At 34.9% G+C, this 18516-nt stretch overlaps 1 protein-coding gene across 3 annotated transcripts in view; it reads left to right on the plus strand.

Annotated features, from left to right (window-relative positions):
• Window positions 1-18516, plus strand: part of LOC126819203 (phospholipid-transporting ATPase ABCA1) — a 127012-nt gene that overhangs the window by 25487 nt on the left and 83009 nt on the right. For all 3 annotated transcript variants that reach the window (XM_050547107.2, XM_050547110.2, XM_050547108.2), the window contains exons 4-9: window positions 2948-3089; window positions 4811-4944; window positions 9223-9350; window positions 9896-10132; window positions 14849-14935; window positions 17076-17325. In XM_050547107.2, coding sequence (XP_050403064.1) covers window positions 2948-3089; window positions 4811-4944; window positions 9223-9350; window positions 9896-10132; window positions 14849-14935; window positions 17076-17325 — 978 coding nt within the window. The remainder of the gene's footprint in view (window positions 1-2947; window positions 3090-4810; window positions 4945-9222; window positions 9351-9895; window positions 10133-14848; window positions 14936-17075; window positions 17326-18516) is intronic.

The following is an 18516-nucleotide window of genomic DNA, read 5'->3' on the forward strand; positions in this document are numbered from 1 at the left end:
AAATCTGAGTGTATGTTAGTGCTGACATAAGTAAATTTTATGCTTGGATGCATTGGGAGCAAACATCAATACTTGCATCTGTAAATTTGGCCGTCGCTGAAACTTGCTTGGGACGAAAATTATTTGACACAAATCTCTGATATATCTTCTGTAAACATGTCATTTTGTACCAACATTGATACTACTGTCAACCACTGTGATGTATTCGATAATATTTATCCATTTTTGTGAAGACAATCCATGAATTAATTTTATTTTATCAATATAGGAGGTGCGAAAAATTCTCTTAAGCTTCAAAGTGGCAATGGGAGATAGATACTAAATGATCGCGACTAGTATTAGTTTATTCAATCAGTATCAAATAATGTTTCAATACATGTGAAAACAATAATCAGGGTTTGTCATTTAATAAAACAAAAGATTAATTAACAGGTAATCCCGGGTTTATTGTTATTTTCACAGTTCTTTTTAACTAACCGGTGGGGGTGTAGATAATTAATTATTAATCACAGGATTAGTGGAGGTGCTACGAAGTACGACAAGATGGTATCATTCAACGATTCCCGTTGAATAATCTCTATTTTGCTAAATTTATCTATATATATATTTGTGACTGTCGTTTGTCTGTCTGTCTGTCTGTCTGTTTGGGGTTGGCGACTACACTAGGTCTGCCCCTAGTCTGAAATTTGGGGTATAGGGGTAGCTCGGATCGGGCAGTAACATAAGCCAGGTGGCTTTAGTTTACCACTTCCGGTTTCGGAGTTATGACCCCCGAGCGAAGCCGGTCTGTTCGGAGTTGGCGGCTACACTAGGTCTGCCCCGAGTCTGAAATTTGGATATAGGGGTAGCTCGGACTGGGGAGTAACATAGGCCAGGTGGCGTTAGTTTACCACTTCCGGTTTTGGAGTTATGACCCCCGAGCGAAGCCGGGTATCTGTCTGTCTGTTCGGGGTTGGCTGCTACACTAGGTCTGCCGCGAGTCTGAAATTTGGGGTATAGGGGTAGCTCGGACCGGGGAGTAACATAGGCCAGGTGGTGTTAGTCTACTACTTCCGGTTTCGGAGTTATGACCCCCAAGCGAAGCCGGTCTGTTCGGGGTTGGCGGCTACACTAGGTCTGCCCCGAGTCTGAAATTTGGGACATAGGGGTAGCTCGGACCAGGGAGTAACATAGGCCAGGTGGCGTTAGTCTACCACTTCCGGTTTCGGAGTTATGACCCCCCTGAGCGAAGCCGGTCTGTTCGGGGTTGGCGGCTACACTGTTTATTACGTCTAGAGTTATGGCCCTTGTTTCACTTTGTTGAACCTTGCGAACGCTCTAATGCCAAAAGTTAACATCCGATCTTTGTGAAATTTATATGCAATAATAAATTAGGGAACTGAAGAAGCCTATTGAATTTCAGCAATTTCCCTTTATTATGTCTTGAGTTATGGCCCTTGTTTCACTTTATTGAACCTTGTGAATGCTCGAACACAAAAGTTATCACCCAATCTTTGTGAAATTTATATGCATGATTTAAATTAGTGAAATGAAGAAGTCTATATAATTTCAGTAATTTCTGTTCATTACGTCTAGAGTTATGGCCCTTGTTTCACTTTATTGAACCTTGTGAACGCTCCAACGTCAAAAGTTATCATACGTTCTCTCTGAAATTTATATGCATTATTTAAATTAGTGAAACGAAGAGGCCTATTCAATTTCAGCAATTTCTGTTTATCACGTCTAGAGTTATGGCCCTTGTTTCACTTTATTGAACCTAGTGAACGCTCTAACATCAAAAGTTATCTGCCGATCTGTATGAAATTTGCCTGCGTCATTTAAATTAGTAAAGAGAAGAATCCTGTTGAATTTCAGCAATTTATTACTTCTAGAGTTATGGCCCTTGTTTCACTTTGTTCAACTTTGTTGATGCTCGATCGATGAAATTAATTTTTATGCATCATTAAAATTTGTGAATCAGAGGTCTATTGAATTTCAGCAATTTCCATCATGGCGGTTGTGAACCTTTTGAACGTTTGAATGACAAAAGTGATCATCTGATCAGTATGAAATTTATATGCATTATTTAAATTAGTAAAACGAAAAAGCCTGTCAAATTTAAACAATTTCTGTAGATTACTTCCAGAGTTGAGACCCTTGTTTCAGTTTGTAGAACCTTGTGAACCCTCAAACGGCAACAATTATAATCTGATCTGTATGGAATTGTCTTGTAAAGGCCCTCAATTACCTACAAAGGAATAAATATGCGACAACCCTTGTCGACCGCTCAGACGATTTAACTGCTGTGAGCGTATGTTTCGTTGCCTGGCAACCTATCTTTTAACCCCTTGTTAACGACAAAAGCATTATATTTACATGCATCATTTAGATTAGTAGAACAACGAAGCCTATTGTATTTCAGCAATTTCTGTAAATAACTGCTACAGTTATGGTCCTTGTTTCACCATTTTGAACCTTGTGAATGCTCTAACAACAAAAGTTATCATTCGATCTGTATGAAATTGATATCAGTGTCTTGTAGATGCTTGCATTATCTACAAAAGAATAACTATGTGACAACACTTGTCTACTGCTCCAGACAATTGAGTTGCTGTGGTCGTATGTTTCGTTTTCTAGGCAACCTATCTTGCATCAATGTTGCAGTGCCATATATATCTGTCTGATCTGTATAAAATCCGATGTTTTTCAATTAGTTTTTTGTTTGTTTTATATTTGGTATTTTATTGGACTTACTTGAAACATGTTTTATCATTGTGTCATGTTCTTACTTGTGTAATGTAAACAGCCAATGAATATGCAGCTGTTCCTATCAACCCAAGATGTTGTTGACATATACCATTGCTATATGATAGAGCAATTTATACGTGCATGTATTAATGATTATATAATAATCACATATTAATCACAACTTTTTCACAAAAGTAAACATTTGTTGTTGTTTTTTCAGGTCACTATGATGGAAAAGCTATGCCCTCAGCTGGGTTATTGCCATTTATTCAGACCTATGCCTGTACCTTTGATAACAAATGTCATCAAACAGTAACAGAGGACGAACTAAGAGGACAGGTTGATTCATTTAACAGATCTTTGTAAGTAATACTAATTGTATTAAATAACTTACCTTTGCTCTGACAATACAACTTGCTCTGGTTCTTTACAAATGATATAAGGAAAAAGGATAACTAAATTTTGATGATATGTGTACCTTTACAGGAATTAATGACAATGTAGACTTGACCTTGTCAGTGCTATTTGTGTGTTATTTCAATTTACCTTTGTTTTTATACGCCCACATTTTCATGTGGACGTATATTGTCGTCACCCCTGCACGTTCGGACATCCGTCCACAATTTGTTTGTGGACACTCTACAGGTCACAGTTTTTATCCGATTTTGACGAAACTTCAAATATAGGTCTTTCTCTCAAAGATCTCGGTTCATTTCGGTACTAGCATGAATTATGGCCCCTGATTGTACAAAAAATCACATTTTTAGCTTGTAGCATGGAACTTGAAATACATGTTTATAACCCAAAGATCTTGGTTCCTTTCGATATTAGCGCACATCAGATCGTAACTTCCTGAATTATGGCCCCTGATTGTACGAAAAATGGTGTTTTTAGCTTGTGGTCCCTCTAGAGGTCACAATTTTTATCCGATTTAAAGAAACATAGTATATCATCGTTACACCCCAATGATGGTTGAGTTCAAATTTCGTGAAAATCGGACCAAAACTGTCGGACAAAGTGGCGGCCCCTTGTACGCAAATAGTGTAAACATCTGGTATATCAAGGTTGTGGACCCCCAGAGGTCACAATTTTGGTCTGATTTTAATGAAACTTGAAATGCATGTTTATAACCCAAAGATCTTGGTTCTGATCGTAACTTATGGCCCTTGATTGTACGAAAAATCTCGTTTTGAGCTTGTTGTCCCTATAGTGGTCACAATTTTTATCTGATTTAAAAAAAACATGTGAATATGTCACAGTTATACACTAATGATGGTTGAATTCGAATTTTGTAAAATCGGACTAAAACTGATGGACGTAATGGCCGCCATAAATATGGTATATCAATAATCAAGGTCGTTGACCCTCAAGAGGAAACAGTTTTTATTCAATTTGGATGAAACTTTAAATATATGGTTTTATCGTAAGATCTTGGTTCCTTTTGATAATCACACATATCCAAACGTAACATCCTGGATAATGGCCCCTGATTGGTTGAAAGATCGCATATTTAGCTTGTGGATTCCTAGAGGCCACAATTTTTTTCCGATTTTAAAAAACCATTTAGATATATCACCATTCCACCATAATGAAGGTTGAATTCAAATTTCGCTAAAATCGAAATGAAACTGCCCGCTCTAATGGCCGCTCTTTGTATGCAAATTGTGTATAAGTATGTATGGTAATACAAAGGTTATGGACCCTCTAGAGGTCACAATTTTTATCTGATTTTGATGAAACTTAAAACATATCTTTATATTCCAAAAATCTCCTTCCCTTTTGAATTTGATATTTGCGCATTTCAGACCATAACTTTCTGGTACAAAAAATCGTTTTTGTTTTTAGCTTGTTCTCTATCCATCTCTTGCAAAATGTTGGTGTATCCTTCCTGGCAGCCGCTGGTTTTCATTTTTGGGTTGTTTTCTAGATTTATTTCTTTTTTTATATTTGAAAATTTTAAGAGATAAAGATAATATAAAAAAAGGAAATTGGCTGCATTGTGTACTAGATTTAAAAATTACAGCATTTTATCAGCAAATCAATGCAGCCTTAATTAATACATTCACTTATTGTTTTTATTTAGAATAAGCATACTTATAGGTGATATAGAAAAGGTTTTAGCTAATAATACTCAGAGGACAGAGATTTTTAACATTATTGAAGATTTTGAAAATCTACAAATAATTTATAATAAGATTATGAATGGAACATCACAAGGTGAATATTATTGTTTTATATTATCCAATGTGGTTATTGTCCAGGGGACCATTCGTCCGTCTGTCTGTCACACTTTTTGGGACACAATAACTTTCCTTCTAATTGAGCTACAACGTTCAAACTTGGTGTAGGTGTTTATTAGGTCAATGCCTTTATGGAGTTCGAGGATGAGCATTTTCTGCTTAGGGTAAGCAGGCATAAGCAATTTGATTGATTGATGCTTTGGGACACAATAACTTTAGCTCTAATTCAGAGAGAGTGAGGACACTTGGTGTATAGTTTTATCACATCAATACCTTGACTAAGTTCGATAATGAGCATTTTCTGTTCAGGGTAAGCAGAGTGATAAGCAATTTGATTGGTCAAGACTTTGGAACACAATAACTCTCCTTCTAATTGAGGTAGAATGTTCAAACTTGGTGTAGGCATACATTAGGTGAATGCCTTGACGGAATTCGATGATAAACTTTGTCTGCTTACTGTAAGCAGAGATAAGCAGTCTGATTGGTTGATGCTTAGGGGCACGATAACTTTGGTTATACAGTGCACTCAGTCACATCCGACCTCTGATCATTCCGACACTCTGTTGCATCCGACACCATTTTCATGTCCCGATTTATTTCCTTATTACTTCAGCCAAAAAATCTCTGGGTAATTCGACCTCTGTATGTTCCGGATTACGACATCAATCAGCCGTCCCGTCGTAAAATTTCCATTGAATGGACATCGTATAATCCGGCCTTCAATCGGTGGGTGTGAAGCAAACACTTACCGATAAGTTATCTGTGAGATTAAAACTGGATGTTTGTGAAGCCAAAAAAGATTAACAAACAATTACCAATCAATTATCTGTGAGATTAAAACTCACTACCATGGGTCCTTGTTGATTACTTGGATAATTTTAATCTCTTGTACGACAGTTATGACAAATACTCCAGAATATCCACAAATTTTCCCCCGAATTCACAGTCGTAAAAATATTCCTAGCACCTGTTGGAAACATTCGTTGCGCATGCCGATTGAACCTGAATAACCTATAAGTTTGGTCACCCTACGGATCTCTTCGAACCGTGTGACGACGACCTGGGGATGCTCGATTCACAGTCCGGAACGTCCCGAATTGACAGAATTGCAATCCAGTGATTCGGAATTCAGTCCTGTCACAGTTCTGTCAGACCCAACGACGGAGGTGGTGAGAGTAGAATTGTGATGTAATCAAACACGACGAACAGGTTTCGGCTGCATGGTTGGATGAGATATTTATATATCCAGTCGACGCATGCGTTGTAGTCCGAAGTACACATTTTCTCTCGATTGTCACTATTTTTGGGATTGAGAAAATTTGATTCCGGAACGTTCAATCGAGTACGCCCATTATCAATGAACACGTGATAGCAAAGACAAGAGTGCGATCAACTGAAGAAGGCGAAGAAGATAAATTAATGACAGATTTGACCTATTCAAATGCCTACACATGTTAAATGAAATAAAATTAATGTAATGAAATTTTGAATGTACAGAAAGGTTTATAATTTTTAAAGGGAATAACATTCTGGTGATTGGAAGTTCTATGTTCGAAGCTACATTAGAATAATACTTCCGGTTTTCGAAGTTACAATATTTTCGGTTTTGGGAAAACTGGGTATCCGACATATTGTAACGATCCCGTACGATGTCGGATGTGACAGAGTGCACTGTAATTAAGTGAGAGTAATGAAACTCTGAGTATAGATTCATTATATCATTACCTTGACTAAGTTCGATTATGAGAATTTTCTGCTTAGGCTAAGGAGCGATAAGCAATTTGATAGGTCAAGACTTTGGAAAGTAACATGTGTGCTTTTAAATTAGGTAGAAAGTTTAAACTTAATGTTAGGTGAATGTCTTGACTGAGTTCAATGATTAACATTTCGAGCTAAAGCTAAACTGAGCTAAGCAATTTCATTGGTCGAGGCTTTGGGATAAGATAACTTTGATTCTATCTTATAGAGAGTGATGAAAATTAGTTTGATGGCTTGATACTTTTGAAAAAATAAATGTGCAATTAATTGATATGTGTCATCTATTTATTTTGGGATTTCGGCGGGGGACATCAGCCTCATTGTTGGCTTGTTATATTTGTTTAATTTCAAATGCATAATAATGAAAGTTGATCACAGTTGAGTTTTTATACGTCCACATTTTCATGTGGACGTATATTGTTTGTGGACACTCTACAGGTCACAATTTTTATCCGATTTTGACGAAACTTGAAATATAGTTTAATCTACAAAAGATCTCGGCTGCTTTCGATATAGGCAAGTATCGGACCGAAACTTCATGGATTATGGCCCCTGATTGTATGAAAAATCACGTTTTTAGCTTGTGGACCCTATAGAGGTCACAATTTTTATTCGATTTTGTTGAATCTTGAAATGTAAGTTTATAACCCAAAGATCTCGGTTCCTTTTGATATTCGCGCATATCGGATCGTAACTTCCTGAATTATGGCCCCTGATTGTACGAAAAATCGCGTTTTTAGCTTGTGGACCCTTTAGAGGTCATAATTTTTATCCGATCTAAAAAAACGTTTTAGTATATCACCGTTACACCCTAAGGACGGTTGAATTTGAATTTCGTAAAAATCAGACCAAAACTGACAGACAAAATTGCCGCCCCTCGTACTCAAATAGCGTAAAAATAAGTTATATGAATGTTGTGGCCTCTCCAGAGGTCACAATTTTCTTCTGATTTTGATGAAACTTGAAATATAAGTTTATAACCCAAAGATCTTGGCTCCTTTCGATATTGGCGCATATCGGATTGTAACTTCCTGAATTATGGCCCCTGATTGTACGAAAAATTGCGTTTTTAGCTTGAGGTCACAATTATTATCCGATTTAAAAAAACGTTTGAATATATCACCTTTACACCCTAAGGATGGTTGAGTTCAAATTTCGTGAAAATCGGACCAAAACTGCAGGAGAAAATAGCCATCCCTTGTACTCAAATAGCGTAAAAATATGGTATATCAAGGTTGTGGCCCCTCCAGAGGTCACAATTTTCTTCTGATTTTGATGAAACTTGAAATGTAAGTTTATAACCTAAAGATCTTGGTTCCTTTCGATATTTGCACATATCGGATTGTAACTTCCTGAATTTGGTTAGCTTGTTCTCTATCCATCTCTAAATGTGGGCGTATTCTGCCTGGCAGCCGCTGGTTGAATGAATGAGGGGTTATATCAGATATGTTTGAAATAATGAAGGAGAAATCTGTGGATTGGGGATGACAGTGCCCTCCTTCTCCAATTGTCAGAGCTTTTGTGAAAGATGTTTAATATGTTAAATATTAAAGAGCATATTATAAATTTAAGTGATCATATATAAAAGTGGTTGTGCTTTAAGCCATGTAGAGTGGACCAAATTCTAAGAAAGTTGGCGGGTGACCAACTCAGAATATTATGAAAAGATATATGTTATACTGGATATAGACTTATGTAAAACGTAAAGTTATGACTCTAGCATTGATAATGCCTGATATATGGCCTTTTGAATCAGGGTAGCCATTTACAAGTTTTGAAACTACTATTCTATGTCTTGATTTTGGTGTACTAGTTTTATGTCTTCTAGTTAGACAATATTCTTCAAATTTTGGGATTTGGAAGAACGTTTTATATATAGATTAGTAATCCTCCATCAGATTTTCCAAACAAGTACTGTTGACTATGTATGGCGTGCATTAAATGCCAAAATTCATTATTGGCTTATTAATACATCAAATCAATTTACAAAGGTACCGGTACATGCATTGACATAAGGATACATTTGACAGGCTTAAATGATATAGTATACACTGTACCAGGGTTAATCAAGGAATCAGAGTTACAATACATCATACTGCCATTTTGAACTCAAATTAGGATTTGCAGATAGTACAAGTTCAACCTTGTTTCTTATGTAAGCCATATAATGTTCGTTGGACGGTGTTTTACCTATTCATTTTAATTTGAAGATGAAATATTTTGTTAGAAGAATTATAGAATTGATGAATTCTAACTGGGATTTGTTTTCAAATTTGCTAATATCATCATGTAAATTGTAATATCCAAAATGTATGACAAGGTGATAGATTACTGTATATTTATACTCACAGGTAAACAGCAATAGTATTTGTTACTTGACTTACTGAATTTCGTTATAGTGTTGAATAAAACTGCATCTGCATATATTATGTTACATGTATGATATTGACTCATAAGTATTTTCATTTTGTAGTCAATATGATTTTTTTTTTTGTAGGTGAGATAAAGCTAGGAAATTTATTGGTCAATCCTAACAAATTACGAGAGCAAATAGCCAATCAGAGCATCAATTTATCAGAAGAATCTTTAGACCTATTGCTAAATGGATCAATCTCCTTTCAAAAGGTTAGAAAATATGTTTATTAACTTTTTTATATGCTAACATTTCACTGTGGGTGATCCTGTCTCATCGGCTCGAGCGACACCGTTGAGGCGATACTCGCCAAGACCTGGCTGCCCAGTTAGCTTATGCGCTTCCCTGGCAAAAGAATAAATCCATTTTTGTTGACATTTTAGTTTAATCAATCTTGGGCTGCAGTAAACACTGTTCAGCCACATTCCCTGTCTTTACATTGAAAACATTACTGCTCTAATGGCAGGAAAAACAATACAGAATCTACTTCCGTTATACACAAGTAATTAACATTTAGATGATGGACACTATTGAATCACAATACCTTTAAAAAAGAAGCAGGAATGTGGATGACCAGCTACATTGTACAAATACAACTATCAAATGAAAAAAGAAAGGTTCATAAATATTATGACTGGATATTTTGCAGTCCTGTAAATAAAGTTCTAACACCACAGTTGGTCATTTGATCAGACTGTCAACAATTGGCTTCTGAACACAATATGCTATGTATAAATGTAATGTTCACTTTTTCCAGATAATAAAAAATTACAACTTATCCACTGGGTTTTTTGATACAGTGGCAAGATTGAACGAGTCAGCATTACGTGAGTCTATTTGTCAAGAGAAGCTACTCACACGATGGTTTGACTTCAGTGATCCAAACACAGCTAATGTTTTAGATGAACAACTTTGTAATTTGACCGCTGTTCAGTTTCAGGAACTATATAATGATTTTATGGAAGAATATAATTCATCATATGTTAACAATGAGGTAAAATATGTGGGGTTTTTTCTTTCTTTTCATTGCAATCATTATTTCATTTTATTGAAGTCATTATTTCATTTTATTGAAGTCATTATTTCATTTTATTGAAATCATTATTGCATATTATTGAAATCATTATTGCATATTATTGAATCATTATTGCATTTCATTTGAAATCATTATTTCATTTGAGATCATTATTTCATTTGAAATCATTATTTCATTTGAAATCATTATTTCATTTGAAATCATTATTTTATTTGAAATCATTTCATTTTTTATACGCCCACATGGAAATGTGGTCGTATATTGCCGTCTGTCCGTTTGTCGGTCCGTCCATTGGTCCGTCTGTCGTCCACAATTTCTTGTGAACACTCTACAGACTACATTTATCATCTGATTGTTTTGAAATTGATATATGTTGTTTGCATTAGTGAGACGAACAAGCCTATTTAATTTCAATAACTTCCATTACTTTCTTCTGGAGTTATGGCCCTCGTTTCACTTTGTTGTACCTTGTGAATGCTCTAACGACAAAAGTTATTAACCGATCTGTATAAAATTTATATGCATCATTTGAATTAATAAAACAAAGAAGCCTGTTGAATTTCAGCAATTTCCGTTTATTACATCTAGAGTTATGGCCCTTGTTTCACTTTGTTGAATCTTGTGAACGCTCTAATGACAACAGTTATCATCCGATCTGTTTGAAATTGAAATGCATCATCTAAATTAGTGAAACGACAAAGCCTATTGAATTTCAGCAATTTCCGTTAATTACGCCGTGAGTTATGGCCCTTTTTATACATTGAAATGTGGACGTATATTGCCGTCGCCCCCGTCCGTTCGGCCATCGTCCACAATTTCTTGTGAACACTCCAAAAGTTATCATCCAATTTTTTTAAAATTGATATATGTTGTTTACATTAGTGAGATGAAGAAGCCTATTTAATTTCAATAATTTCCGTTTATTATGTCTGGAGTTATGGCCCTTGTTTCACTTTGTTGAGCCTTGTGAACGCACTTATGCCAAAAGTTAACATCCGATCTTTATGAAATTTATCTATACTAATATTTGTGACTGTCGTTTGTCTGTCTGTTCGGGGTTGGCGGCTACACTAGGTCTGCCCGAGTCTGTAATTTGGGGTATAGGGGTAGCTCGGACCGGGGAGTAACATAGGCCAGGTGGCGTTAGTCTACCACTTCCGGTTTCGGGGTTATGACCCCCGAGCGAAGCCGGGCATTCTTCTAGTATGCAATATTTAAATTAGTAAAACAAAGAAGCCTATTGAATTTCAGCAATTTCCGTTAATTACATCTAGAGTTATGGCCCTTGTTTCACTTTGTTGAATGTTGTGAACGCTCTAACGGCAAAAGTTATCACCCGATCGTTGTGAAATGTTTATGCATGATTTAAATTAGTGCAATGAAGAAGCCTATTGAATTTAAGCAATTTCCGTTAATTACGTCTAGAGTTATGGCCCTTGTTTCACTTTATTGAACCTTGTGAATGCTCTAACGCCAAAAGTTATCACCCGATCTTTGTGAAATTTATATGCATGATTTAAATTAGTGTAACGAAGAAGTCTATTGAATTTCCGCCAATTACTTCTAGAGTTATGGCCCTTGTTTCACTTTGTTGCACCATGGGAACGCTCTAACGCTCTGCCGATTTGTATGAAATTTACATGTGTCATTTAAATTAGTCAAGAGAAGAATCCTATTGAATTTCAGCAATTTCCGTTTATTACTTCTAGAGTTATGGCCCTTGTTTCACTTTGTTGCACTTTGTGGACGCTGTAACTTCTAAAGTTAACTGCCGATCTGTATGAAATTGATATGTGCCATTTAAATTAGTCAAGAGAAGAATCCAATTGAATTTCAGCAATTTCCGTCAATTATTTCTAGAGTTATGACCCTTGTTGACCCTTGTTGCACCTTGGGAAAGCTCTAATGCTCTGCCGATCTGTATGAAATTTACATGTGTCATTTAAATTAGTCAAGAGAAGAATCCTATTGAATTTCAGCAATTTCCGTTTATTACTTCTAGAGTTATCATCCGATATGTATAAAATTTATATGCATCATTTAAATTTGTGAAACTAGAGGTCTATTGAATTTCCGCAATTTCAGCCAATAATTTCTAGAGTTATGACGATTGTGAACCTTGTGAACGTTTGAATGACAAAAGTGATCATGTGATCTGTATGAAATTTATATGCATCATTTAAATTAGTAAAACAAAGAAGTCTATTGAATTTCAGCAGTTTCCGTTAATTACATCTAGGGTTATGACCCTTGTTTCACTTTGTTGAATCTTGTGAAAGCTCTAATGACAACAGTTATCATCAGAGCTGTTTTGAAATTGATATGCATCATTTAAATTAGTGAAACGAAGAATCCTATTGAATTTCAGCAATTTCCGTTAATTACGCCGTGAGTTATGGCCCTTGTTTCACTTTGTTGTACCTTGTGAATGCTCTAACGACAAAAGTTATTATCCGATTTGTATGAAATTTATATGCATCATTTAAATTAGTGAAACAAAGAAGCCTATTGAATTTCAGCAATTTCTGTTAAAGGACAATATTGGTACCAGTCATTGTTGAAACATTGATTATTCATCTATCGTAGCAATGATCTCTGTGATAAAATAATATTTGGAAGGTGTTTAACCAGTTCTATCACATATGTGATAATGACTGGCACCAATATTGTCCGTTTATTACATCTAGAGTTATGACCCTTGTTTCACTTTGTTGAATCTTGTGAACGCTCTAACGCCAAAAGTTATCATGTGATCTGTAGGAAATTTATATGCATCATTTAGATTAGTGAAACCACAAAGCCTATTGAATTTCAGCAATTTATAATAATTACTTCTAGAGTTATGGCCCTTGTTTCACTTTGTTCAACCTTGTTAATGCTCGATTGATGAAAGTTATCATCCGATATGTATGAAATTTATATGCATCATTTAAATTTGTGAAACAGGGGTGGGGGGGTCTTTTAAATTTCCTTCAATTATGTCTAGAGTTATGGCCCTTGTTTTACTTTGTGAACCTTGTGAATGTTTGAATGACAAAAGTTATCATCCGATCTGTATGAAATTTATATGCATTATTTAAAGGCTCAATACCACTCTTGTTGTAACTGAATAATATGTCGCAATCTTTATTCTAGTCAACAAATTGTACTATTTTACAAATTTCATCTTAACACACCTAATTTAAAAAATTGGAAAAATTCAACTAAATGATTTGAAAAGCCTAACGTAAACCTTTTCAAATGTGACTTGGATTTAAAAATATTTTCGAACCCTCTGGACAAGTAAAATAGGATGTAATGGATAATGTACACAACAGGTAGGACACATAAACATCTAATACTTAGAATAAGGCTATTATTTATTTTCTGGAGCTGTCAAGCCAGCAAGAGTGTTATTGTCCCTTTAAATTAGTAAAACGAAAAAAGCCTGTCAAATTTCAAAACTTTCTGTAAATTACTTCCAGAGTTAAGGCCCTTGTTATAGTTTGTAGAACCTTGTGAACCCTCAAACTACAAAAATTATAATCTGATCTGTATGAAATTGTCTTGTAAATGCCCACAATTACCTACAACAGAATAAATATGCGTCAACCCTTGTCGACCACTCGGACGATTTAGCTGCTGTGGGCATATGTTTTGTTGCCCTGCAACCTATCTTTTTAAATCATTATTTCATTTTTTTAAAATCAGTATTTCATTTTTTTTAATATAAGTATTTCAGTTTTTAAAAATCATTATTTCATTTGACCATTTGATCATGTGCTGAATGTAAAATGTGGCTGTCGTGTAGAAGAGTACAGTATTATTTATTGTGGCTAATCAATCCTCACTAGAATTTTTTTTGAATGAATCATATTAGTGTTCTAATGACAAATTGTAAGATTTTCTGTTATTTGTTATGATTTATCAATTGATATGAGACACAATGAAAAGGCACCACTTTTATAAATGTATGATTGTACACTTAGATTTGCAATATAAGGCCCGCTTTCCAGGTACGTGTTTTCACCAGTCGAAAAACATAGCATTTGTGCATGCGATTTTTTGTATTTCCATGTGTACAGATAAAGGGTTGTGCCCAACATTGTATATTTCAGTCGCCGTCTTTTTATATTAACACCATGTCCTAAGAACCTGCCATTTGCAAGCTGAATTTGCAGAAACAAGAGAGGTTGATTAATTTTTTGGAAGAGAACCCGTGTTTGTATGCCAGAATGTAAACATCTGCATGTGCGCACTTCACGCGAGAAAAAATGGCAGCAAAAAGGTCGCTCATCAAATGGAAATGGTTCCATTACACTTGCATTAGACCGACTTTTATGCTGTTGAAAACACACGGAAATGCGTACATGGAAAAGCGGGCCTAACAACATCCGATTACGAAAATAACATGTGAGAATATGGCTTTTAAAAAGCTGAGGTTAGTATCACACAGTTCTGTGGAATGCCCAGGTTAACACCTTAGCACAGAGGATAATTCAAGAGGTTTATCTCCTCTATCCTATGTGACCATGTTGTATGGCATGTATGGCTGCTGGACACATCTGGCAAAAATCTCATTTCAGCTGCATTTTGTCTTTCCAGCACTCCCAGTCAAATCAATAGTGCATTTTCATTGCATTTAAATTCTATCTTCCATAAATTTGAACTATATTTTTATTTTTTTATTTTTAGTTACAAAATTTCTATGCTCAAAATATTGGTAAAGATCCAAATTTTGATTTAACAACAATAGAAACAGTTCAAAGATTAAGTCAAGATGTATGTATGATTAGTAGAACATTTTTGTTGTTTTAGACATTTCCTTCAATCCCCCCTAATAAAGATAGGTGTTATATTTAGACAGCATGTTTTTCTCAAATGAAAATGTCTGGACTCTTAAAGGTAATTGCATTTTAATTTCTATTAGTAGGTGCAGGAGGACCCCACCACACATAAACAATTTCACAAGTCAAACCTGATACACAATAGAAATTTCAAATAATGAACAAGAATAAATATTTATCAAATCGAGTGAATTGATTCGGGGGCAGCCATAAGTGTCCACTGGGCTGTACAGTCCTAGGCTTGTGTTTTTGCGCCTGATGATTGTAACCTCAGAAAGATAGTCCCTTTTCTAGCTTTTTTTTTGGTATGAATTCTTATAACAGTAAGAGAATATGTCAGGTTAACCATACTGTAATTATTGATACAGCCAATTCCATTGGATTCTCACAGCACGTAATATCCAGTTTGTCGCAAGCCAAATTATTTGAAGAGCAGAAAGTTATGAAATGATCTCCTGTGTTTTCAGAATAATCACCTGTTGATTTTTTTTTTTTTTTGAAAAATTTGATATCATGAGAACAATTTCTTGTTAACACTGTCGACACGTCAGACAGAACTGTTCAAATTTGCAGAGATTGTTCAGAATTGCTTATTCCCCCTGATTTTATTCAAATGTGTTAAAAGACAGTTCAGAATTGCTTATTCCCCGTGATTTTTATACGCCCACATGGAAATGTGGTCGTATATTGCTGTCGCCCCCGTCCGTCCGTCCGTCGGTCCGTCTGTCCGTCGTCCACAATTTCTTGTGAACACTCTACAGACTACATTTATCAACCGATTGTTTTGAAATTGATATATGTTGTTTGCATTAATGAGATGAAGAAGCCTATTTAATTTCAATAACTTCTGTTAATTTCTTCTGGAGTTATGGCCCTTGTTTCACTTTGTTGCACCTTGTGAACGCTCTTAACGACAAAAGTTATCAACCTATCTGTATGAAATTTATATGCATCATTTAAATTAGTAAAACAAAGAATCCTATTGAATTTTAGCAATTTCCGTTAATTACATCTAGAGTTATGGCCCTTGTTTCACTTTCTTGAATGTTGTGAACGCTCTAATGACAAAAGTTATCAACCGATCTGTATGAAATTGATATGCATCATTTAAATTAGTGCAATGAAGAAGCCTATTGAATTTCAGCAATTTCCGTTAATTTCTTCTGGAGTTATGGCCCTTGTTTCACTTTGTTGCACCTTGTAAACGCTCTAACGACAAAAGTTATCAACCGATCTGTATGAAATTTATATGCATCATTTAAATTAGTGAAATGAAGAAGCCTATTGAATTTCAGCAATTTCCGTTAATTTCTTCTGGAGTAATGGCCCTTGTTTTACTTTGTTGCACCTTGTGAACACTCTAATGACAAAAGTTATCAAACGATTTGTATGAAATTTATATGCATCATTTAAATTAGTAAAACAAAGAAGCCTAGAGTTATGGCCCTTGTTTCACTTTGTTGAATATTGTGAACGCTCTAATGACAACAGTTATTGAATGTCAGCAATTTCCATCAATTACGTCTAGAGTTATGGCCCTTGATTTACTTTGTTGAACTTTGTGAACTTTCGAACAACAAAAGTTATCATCCGATCTGTATGAAATTCATATGCATTATTTGAATTATTAAATCGAAAAAAGCCTGTCGAATTTGAACAATTTCTGTAGATTGCTTCCAGAGTTATGGTCCTTGTTTTAGATTTTAGAACCTTGTGAACCTTCAAACAACGGAAATTATAATGTCATCTGTATGAAATTGTCTATTAAATTCCCCTAATTACCTACAAAAGAATAAATATGTGACAACCCTTGTCCACTGCTTGGACGATTTAGCTGCTGTGGGCGTATGTTTTGTTGCCTGGCAACCTATCTTATTCAAATTTCGGCAAACTTAAATTTCAAGGTGGTATCTTTTGTTCACATATTTACTTTTAAAACTTGCAGAGACAGTTCATATTGGATTTTTCAAAACCAACTTACTCTGCAAGATTTGTGTTACCATGATTTTAGAGCTAGCACTGATCACTTTTGTCTATCTTACTTTTATAATTATTATTTTACTGATTGTTTTCAGATTACAAATCTAGAGAGTTTTCAGTTTATCTTAGATGATGTACAACGAATACAGACGGATTTAAGATCTGGTAACAATACAAATACATCTATGTCTGAGAATATTGGTCTTTTGCTTTGTGGTAGAAAAAGTTTTAATTTTTCTAGTGGTGGTGGGAATGGGAATAGAAACTCATCATCCCCACTACTTAATACGAAACCACTTGAACCTGAAGAAAAAGCTAAGTCAGAAAGAGAATACAAAGATTCAAGTAAGTTAAGTTTAGTTATTTTTTTTATTAGCACATAATTTTATAATTGACTGTAAAAACAAGAAGTTAATATGCAAAAGAAACGATCAGTAACATGCAACCAGTCAAGTTAATGTCAATATCTTTAGTTATTTTACACCCGAATATGATCACCTGTTATGATTATCAAAATTTTAAAAGAGGCAGTATAACTTCCACCAAATAACAAAAATATTTTTGAATAATAGCATATTCAAAATATGCATAGTCTCTTGTAATTACTAAAATTACCATGAAGTATTTTGCACCCAGAATTATTAAACTCCTTTAAAATCACTAAAAAATTTGTAAATAGAAATGAATTGATGATTGAATTTTTATACGCCCACATTTTCTTGTGGACGTATATTGTCATCGCCCCTGTCCGTCCGTCCATCCGTCCGTCTATCTGTCGGTCCACAATTTTTTTGAGGACACTCTACAGGTCACAATTCTTATCTGATTTTGACGAAACTTGAAATATAGGTTTATCTCCAAAAGATCTTGGTTCCTTTCGATACTGGCATGTATCGGATCGAAACTTAATGCATTATGTCCCCTGATTCTACGAAAAATCAACATTTTTAGCTTGTGGACACTCTAGAGGTCACAATTTTTATCTGAGTTTGATGCAACTTGAAATGCATGGTTATAACCAAAGATCTTGGTTCCTTTTGATATTTATTTGCACATATCGGATGGTAACTTCCTGAATTATGGTCCTTGATTGTTCGAAAAAATCCCGTTTTTAGTTTTTGGTTCCTCTAGAGGTCACAATTTTTATCTGATTTAAAAAAAAAGAAAACAACATTTGAATACATCACCTTTATACCCTAATGATGGTTGAGTTCGAATTTCGTGAAAATCGGACCAAATTTGATGAACAAAATGGCCGTCCCTTGTACGCAAATATTGTAAAAGTATGTAATGCCAAGTTTGTGGACTCTCTCGAAGTCACAATTTTTATCCAATTTTGATGAAACTTAAAATATATCTTTATGTCCCAAATATCTCAGTGATTGTATGAAAAATTGCTTTTTTTTTCTTTTTTTTAGCTCATTCTCTATCCATCTCTTGCAAACTGTGGGCGTATCTTGCCTGGCAACCGCTAGTTTTTCTCTAATTTGAAAATGCAAGGTGCAACTTTATAGTGAAATCAGGTCAAATAAAGTA

Source organism: Patella vulgata, chromosome 4 (genome assembly GCF_932274485.2).
Source record: "Patella vulgata chromosome 4, xgPatVulg1.2, whole genome shotgun sequence".
NCBI classification, from domain to species: domain Eukaryota; kingdom Metazoa; phylum Mollusca; class Gastropoda; family Patellidae; genus Patella; species Patella vulgata.